The sequence below is a fragment of the Alosa pseudoharengus genome, unplaced genomic scaffold, assembly GCF_046254945.1.
Source record: "Alosa pseudoharengus isolate Yale_2024_CS ecotype anadromous, Long Island Sound unplaced genomic scaffold, YU_APseudo_1.1 YU_APseudo_1.1_scf_18, whole genome shotgun sequence".
Lineage (NCBI taxonomy): Eukaryota > Metazoa > Chordata > Actinopteri > Clupeiformes > Clupeidae > Alosa > Alosa pseudoharengus.
Genome location: NW_027468650.1, coordinates 16400796 through 16409585, shown reverse-complemented (window position 1 = coordinate 16409585; position 8790 = coordinate 16400796). Strand labels below are relative to the sequence as shown.

The following is an 8790-nucleotide window of genomic DNA, read 5'->3' as shown; positions in this document are numbered from 1 at the left end:
AGTTGCTTTCATACAATTCTCTGCTGTTTTATAACATTATCATTTGCTTATGTCATTGCAGTCAAAATGAACTATACTTATGGATGTTGAATAGTCGTTCCCAATAAAACTAATAGTCTTCATTTCAATGCTTGAGTCATTTCATACAAAATTGGTGAACTAGTTATCAAATTCTGTCACAATGCTGTAGAATTGCAAAGAGCATATACAGTAAAACTGTGAAACATACGTATTCAGTGTCTTGTACTCACTTACTCTCCTAACTACAGCAATGTGTAACTTTACTGTAGTTTTCAAATGGCTGTACAAGTGTATAGTGCTGTCTTGAGCATGTTCAGGTAGTGTCACCGAGTTCTGACCTTTTTTTGCATTGGAAAACACTGAGAGAATAAACTGTCATAATGAAAACATGACAAAGCCATTTGACTATCTTGTTCATAAACCATGGTGTCAAGACTTTTCATTTTGATGACACTGACAGTTTCATTGACATGAATACTTGCTTTTGAGGAATGGACTATCCATTTTGAGCAAGTGACGTGCTTTTGCAGGTTATCCACTAGGTTTTGCAGTTTGCACTAATTGTTTTGAGAAATGCACTAAATGCTGTGCAAATGTTAACCCTTAAAGGAGTACCGTCACACCGGTGTGACGGGAATGTTGGGAAATTCACATTCTAAAGAATATCTGGGTTCATTGAATTCAACATAGAATTTTAGAACCTTCAATTGTTGCGGAACTTAGAATGTTCAAAAACCTACACCTTTAAGGGTTTTAATAGTGATGTGAAAAAAGCACCAAAGCGACTGAGAAAAACTGTAACTAGGTGGTATCAGTGTAGCCGTGAAATAAGCGGGATAATGGCGGTGTGCGTCGGGGTCCGGTTCGCCCTGTCGGGACCTATCTCCCGACAATGACCGGCGTTCTATACATTATCCCTTACTCAGTGTATGAGCTGTGATGGATGTGTGTCTCTAATGTGCTCCTCACAGATGACCTGAACATCATGGCGATCTTCCTGAAGGTCCTGGGTGGAGTGGTGGCGGTGATTTGCGTGATTGTTGGTCTCTGCCACATCTGCAAAAAAGTCTCCTGCAAAAAGGAGACGGGAAATAAGTAATTGAGGCATTTAGCGACAGAAACCTCACCCTACCACACACACACACACACACGCACACACACACACACACACACACACCAGAGATAGAAACTCACCCTGCCTTAAGGGTCTAACACACACACACACACACACACACACACACGCACGCACACACCCCAGAGATGGAAACTCACCCTGACTTAAAACGTAACTCTCGCCAAAATGCAACCTAGGGTCTTTTTGTGAACGTACCCGCGTCAAACTTTAGTTTAAAAGCATAATTAGGACGGAAGCGCCACTTTTAAGCTTGGCTGTATTGTCGTTTTCAGGTCAAATGGCCTTTTGAATGAGAGTGCTAGGGGCACTACTATTTTCATGCGATCATACTCTGATCGCATGAAAATCACTATTTTTAAAACCAAGAAAGGTTTTGGCAAGATGGCGGCGAGCGGAAAAACCAACTGCTAAAGTTAGTTTTTCAAAACCTTTCATTTTAGTAAACTCTGTGTACACAAACAATGTTCTCAACACTTAAATTCATATGTTGTGTCGAGTCTTGGTGTTTCTAAAATAGCGATTTTAGTAAAAAATCTAAAATAGTAGTGCCCCTAGCACTCCCATTCAAAAGGCCATTTGACCGAAACGACAATACGGTCAATCTTAAAAGTGCAGCTTCCGTCCTAATTATTGCGTCCTTAAACGAATGTTTGACTCGGGTACATTCACAAAATGACCCTAGGTTGCATTTTGGCGAGAGCGTTACACTTTAAGGGTTTAACACACACACACACACACATACACACACCTGAGATGGAAACTCACCTTGCATTAAGGGATTACACACACACACACACACACACACACACACACACACACACACACACACACACACACACACACCAGAGATGGAAACTCACCCTGCATTAAGGGATTACACACACACACACACACACCAGAGATGGAAACTCACTCTGCCATAAGGTGTGTGTGTGCAGTGCTCTGTCTCCTCTGGGTCTGCTTCTAATCAAACACAGACTCACATTCACATTTTTCAGATCCACAGTGATTGGAAGTGTTGTAACATTTAGAATGTTCCAGAGTGAAAATAAGTTCTGACACACCCTAATGTGTGTGTCGTTTTTTCTCTCTCTCGTAGTTATAAAGCCCCCCGACACGACGACGGGGTGGATTACATCACGGCTGATGAGGTAAGAGATGCTACTCAGTAAACGTCATAAATCTCACCACAAAATCATAACACACACACACCACATAACCGAGAGGACCCCAGAGAGATGAGAGGTGGGATCTCAGTAGGCGGAACAAAACAAAGTTCTGTTGTGAAAATAGAGCAGAGAGATCCGTTTATCTGGTTAACAGACCACAGCATGTTAGCCACTGGTTTAAGTCTGCACTGTCTCTTCCAGGGACACTTCCGCCACAAGTCCTCGTTCGTCATCTGAAGAGCGAGCGGCCTTGACCAGACGGAGGACGAGTCAGGAGTTAAGGCATGCGACTCGAGGAGTCTCTCAGCCTTGGAGGACGTTTTTCGGTTGACCTATTTATCTCAGAGGTGCATAACCAACAAAGACCCTATTCGCTATTTGCTGTCCTAATCAGCCCTGAAGACTTCATGCAATAGAGATCTATAAATATATATTTTTAATTGTGTTTCCATGAAATGCTGTTTCAGTTGCCAACACCCTGTATATTTACGTAGGTGTTTTGAACATTTTGTTTTCATGCATTCCTGGTCTTTTTTTTTTTTGGTACCATTACCTACTGTATCTGCACAAAGCAAGTGTTCATTTCAGTTTCAGCTTTATGTGCCATGCCAAGACTGTCTTACCGTGGCCAGTGTTGACCGTGAGTGTTGTGATGTGTAATCTATAGTCTATAGATAGCTTCCGACTCTGAATTTATGATCTGCTGCGCAGTGTGTGTGTGAGAGTGGTGGCAGATGATACTGTTGATGCATAAGAAGGGTGAAAGAGGAAGTAGGTGCTTCCTGCTGTAGGGAATTCGCTGGTGTCACATGTTGGCCTGACATCTAATACCACAAACTGGAGGCCAGTGTTCTGCTCAATGCCAACCAATAGACCTGAGATGGGAGTTTAACCAGGTCTTTTAGCTGCCAAAGCCTGTGGACACCAAAAGCACTTTGACGTTAGATGACTTGACTGGACTCCCTCCCTGGTTTCATTTTCTTGAACATACTGTAGATACATGTACATGCACTTGTAATTTTCACAGTGCCCTGTGTGTGTGTTAAAGTGACCTTCAATGCTTTCTAGTTATTTTATACATTTTGGACATATTGTCCAGTTTTGTTTTTGATCAGTGTTTTTGGTTTTCTATCTGTCTGTATAATATTGTGGTACTGAGCAAGAGGCCTATGGCAATAATTCAGATAACACTGTTTATGAAACAAATGTAATCACTGAAGTCAATCATTGTTTCTATTAGAATGAATAGAATAAAGTAGAAATACATAAACCACTGAAGCTGTTCTAGAATGGTGTTTGTTTACGTTCATAGACTAGATAATGGAATAGAATAGTATTCTGGATCTGGACTACTAGACAATGGAATTAGAATACAGTAGTCTGAATTTACATTCCTTTTTCTATTTGTAAAAAGTGCAGTTGAGTGTAGTTTTAGCCTGTGTTGGTCTTGGCAGCAGTGGGATAACTAGGGTGTGTTTGTAGTGTGAAACTGGACAGTGATGAGGTCACTCAGGAACTGCTGTGGAGAAGAATGGTTTGAACTGATAAATATAAAGATACATACTTCATATTGTAATGTTCATTTCATCCAAATGACTTTAATTTGTTCAGTTCTGTTATTAAAGACATACTTTTAAGAAAATGTATTAGATCATTTATCTCTCAGTCTTATCTTTCTGACTCAAATACATCAGTATGGCTCACAGTGTCACTCCCCTGTTTCACACTTCAATTCTTCTTTGAAGTCATCAGCCCTGTTAGCATAAATTGCAGTCAGAAACAAACATTCCATCAACTAATAAATACAACACTGTCTTCATTATTATTATTATAGTGCATTAGGCCTTTACATAACCTGTCTCTTGAATGACAAAGAGTGGCTTAGACCAGTGGGGGCCGGGACCCCCTGAGGGGGTGCCAGGGGGGCCTCAGCAAGTTGGAAGGAAAAATAAAAGCAACAAATAAATACATCTGAAAAATTTAAAATATACCTATTACTATGAGGGTTGTTATACAATTCTATCATAATAATGTGACACATACCTGAACATTATATTTCCCATGATAATGACTGGGAATAATAGTAGAGTGATGGCTCTCATATAGCAGAAAGCCCCAAATACTTATATTAATAAAATTTTTACATACTGTATGCTCCATCGCGAAGTGCTTGTGGCTAAAATAATTATTAGGATTAGCTTAATGTATTTTTACATTTGCCGTAGTATTGTCGATGGGTTTAATAACACATCAAGGGGGTCCTTGTCCAGAACCTAGTGGTATTTGGGGGGCCTTGTCGTGGAAAAGTTTGGGAACCCCTGGCTTAGACTGAGCTGAAAGCATTTCTCTTCAATAAGCATGTTAAAAGGAGTGTAATTTGATTGGCTGTTGAGCTAAAATATCAACGAATTTCCACCACAATCACAGATCACCCCTTCAAAGAAATGCAACAAATTACTAAAATAGACTCATGAAGATTCACAGATTGAACAGATTGTTTTAAAACACTGTCTATTAATTATGTATTTAGATGACATTAGATATAATTTCTACAATTTCTACTTAATATAACTTCTACAAAGCCAAATTGATGGTAAACGAACTTGTAATAGGGGAATCTCGCGAGAATCGTGAAACGTTACCTTGTCTCTTTGGAGATAGTTTGTGCCTGTTGTTAGTTCTTTGCCTCCACAACAAAAGCATTGTCATTGTGTATAGGGGGTGGGGAACAAACCATTGAGGTAGGCTATTTACAATTAGGTGGGTCAATATATGAAAAAAAACACCTAACCTAAAAAAAATTGATACAAAAGTATCAACTGATTATTTAGATGTACTTACTAACATTAAAAATCTAGTAAAATCTGACCCCAAGGGGTCATTTTCAAGACGGCGTCCAAGATTGCCACTAGAAGCTAATTTGGGATATCTGAAGCATTATTCAGCCTAGGAAAGTGTTTTTCATGTTTAATCAGATTTAGAGGTCACTGATTCATATATGTCAGACTAAAGTATCAGTTCATCATTTTCAAAGACTTGTCATTTTCAAGATGGCATCAAAGATGGCCACCAGAAGCTAAATTTGGCTATATCTAAAGCATTATTCAGCCTAGGAAAGTTTTGTTCGTGTTTAATCAGATTTAGAGGTCACTGAATCATATATGTCACACAATCCTTCAATAAATCATGGTTGTGGCATAACAACAGGTCATGAATTAATTATAATCTATTGAATTGTAATTAGTCCTTCCTTTTCCACAACTTTCCAACCATGCTGCCAATTTAGTCTACTTAAAGCATAGAGAACGATAAACATCATTTCATTCTACTTTTTTTTTCACGACTTTCTGTCAGTTCAGTCACATACATACGACAGACTATTAGGGCCACACATGAAGAAAACATATTTTTGCCATGATGAGAAGCCAAACCCAACATGTCGTTTAAAGTCGACATGTCAACATTAAACACAACATTTTGAGAATAAAGTAGAAATATCATGTCAACTTTAATCACTAGGATCTTTGGTGTCAGCAGAAGACAGCATTTCAGAAGGAGATTTTGTCCTTCAGTCATGTGCCAATGCCTTCTCTACTCCAAATCAGACAACAGAGGTGATTGGTGAATTAAGATGCCAAGTGATGACTGTACTTTTTGGTGGGAAGTCCACAGACTCTCTTACAACATTACGGCACAACACCCTGAGTAGGAAGGTTGTCTTTGCGTCATTATTTGTGACTCCCTCCAACTGAATCTGCCAGTAAGCTTCACAGCTTTTGAAAGTTATCCGCTGTAACTGTGTGCATTTCTGCAAGACATTCTTCTGTTAATGTAGATACGGATTACGCCTCACTGCTGCCTGTGGAACATGTCAAAATGAACAATGTGACAATCTGCACAACTTCCTTTCAGAGGACTGGAGGATGATGGATGATGATGAATAATGATATAGTAATTATTTCTGATATACTAATAAATTAAAGGAATTATCCGGAGTAAAATGCACTTTAGATCGATTTACGGATGATTGGGGGTACATACGTTGAGTTGACATCAAAATCGATTGAAAGTTCGATTGTACCGTTTTCAGTCACAACTCGTAGCCTGGAAGTGAGCAGGGCATTTCAATTTCGCCGCTACAAAACGCTATTTTTATACCTCTTCTACAGTTCCAAACAACATAACACTTACGTGGTAGTGAGTAGAGGGTCCCTAAAGCCAAACCGAAGTATCCCGAGGTCTTTATGTGGTCGAATAGAGAGTCCAGAATGAATTTCATCAAGCCAGTACCTTTCCGGAAATGTTGCCATCTTTGGAGTCTTATTGCTGAGTGTGTTGTAACACGCTCTGGAAATTCACAATTTCGTCGCCGTTTAAAAAAAAAAAAAAAAACATAGTCCAGTCCATACAACTTCATTTCAATTTCGAAAGAAATACTGGACTATGTTTTTTTTTTTTTTTTTTAAACGGCGACGCAATTGTGAATTTCCAGAGCGTGTTACAACACACTCAGCAATAAGACTCCTACAGCAAAGATGGCAACATTTCCGGAAAGGTACTGGCTTGATGAAATTCATTCTGGACTGAAAACGGTACAATCGAACTTTCTCAAAACACATTCGAATGACATGATTTTGATGTCAACTCAACGTATGTACCCCCAATCATCCGTAAATCGATCTAAAGTGCATTTTACTCCGGATAATTCCTTTAAGATTAATGATAGATGCCAACATGTATTTGATGCACACATATATGTAATGCATACTTATGCATGGGTTATGGTTCACTAAAGTCATAGAACAGCCAGAACTATATTCTAAAAGCATATACCCTGTACATGAAATATAACATCAATCAACTTATGTTCCCATCTTCCACCACACTTTGCATAATACATACACTATTCTGTACAGGCGGATCTAGTGTGCAGCTGATACATTTTGGTATGTACAGTCCAGGGGAAACAAAAATGCAGATGAGATATAACACCAGATAAGACATGTCCCATCTTCCTCCATGACATGAACAATACATTGCCCTCTATTCTGTATAGGCAAATCTAGTGTAAAGTAGATACATGTTTGTCTATATTGTCTAGGGAAATCAGATTAAACACCCTAAACTATATATTTTCTGAAAGCATATAACCTGTAGATGAGATAAAACACCAGTTCAGACATGTCCCATCTTCCTCCATGCCATGAACAATACATTGCCCTCTATTCTGTATAGGCAAATCTATTGTAAAGCGGATACATGTTGGCCTATATTGTCCAGGGAAAAAGGATTAAACACCCTAAACTATATATTGTCTGAAAGCATATAACCTGTAGATGAGATAAAACACCAGTTAAGACATGTCCCATCTTCCTCCATGCCATTAACAATATTGCCCTCTATTCTGTATAGGCAAATCTAGTGTAAAGCGGATACATGTTGGCCTATATTGTCCAGGGAAAACAGATTAAACATCCTAAACTATATATTTTCTGAAAGCATTTAACCTGCAGATGAGATATAACACCAGTTAAGACATGTCCCATCTTCCTCCATGCCATGAACAATACATTGCCCTCTATTCTGTATTGGCGAATCTAGTGTAAAGCAGATACATTTTGGCATGTACAGTCCAGGGAAAACAAATCGAACACCCTAAGCTACATATTTTCTGAAAGCATATAACCTGCAGATGAGATATAACACCAGTTAAGACATGTCCCATCTTCCTCCATGCCATGAACAATGCATTGCCCTCTATTCTGTATAGGCGAATCTAGTGTAAGGGGATACATTTTAGCCTATATTGTCCAGGCAAAACCGATTAAACACCCAAAACTATATATTTTCTAAAAGCATATAACCTCTAGATGAGATATAACACCAGTTAAGACATGTCTTATCTTCCTCCATGCCATGGAGATGGTTCATAATCCTGTATTGCATTTGCTCTGTATTAAAACACATTTATTTTAATATATGGCTGAAAAAGGTAGAGCATTGAAACATTTTTAATATTACCATTTAAAATCATATTCTTGTTTAATATGACCACAATTTGACATCAATTTCACCCCTGTAGGCTGAATAGTAATTCAGATTTAGCCATTTTAACCATAGACAGTAAAAGATATGGACAGAGTCATCACGTAGACGTCAAACGAGGCGGGTGAAGCAAATTTAAACCGTTTCCTGTTGGTCGATGAGGCTTTCTGCGCAGGCTCAGGGGACGTATAAGCACGTAGTCTGACTTGTGTAACTCTTGTGATAGCTGCACCGAGAGATTGGGTATGTAGCCACTTACTTCATTACCACCATGTCTACATTACTGTTCTAAATGTCCTAGTTGTTCGTAGATAAATGGGATTTAATATAAACAGCACTCGCCACATTCATAGCCTAGGCTACTGTCAATCCATCAAAACTTCGCTGAAATGTTGTGCTCCGATGCTTTCGTTCTTATCC

General features: G+C 38.9%; 1 protein-coding gene across 1 annotated transcript in view; it reads left to right on the top strand.

The window, feature by feature from the left end:
- The window catches only part of jam3a (junctional adhesion molecule 3a), a 20238-nt gene extending 16271 nt beyond the window's left edge, over window positions 1–3967 (top strand). Inside the window, exons 7-9 of the mRNA XM_076290356.1 lie at window positions 993–1116; window positions 2256–2307; window positions 2527–3967. Of these exons, the coding sequence (XP_076146471.1) occupies window positions 993–1116; window positions 2256–2307; window positions 2527–2562 (212 nt within the window). The 3' untranslated portion in view covers window positions 2563–3967. The remainder of the gene's footprint in view (window positions 1–992; window positions 1117–2255; window positions 2308–2526) is intronic.
- The last annotated feature ends 4823 nt before the right edge of the window (window positions 3968–8790 follow it).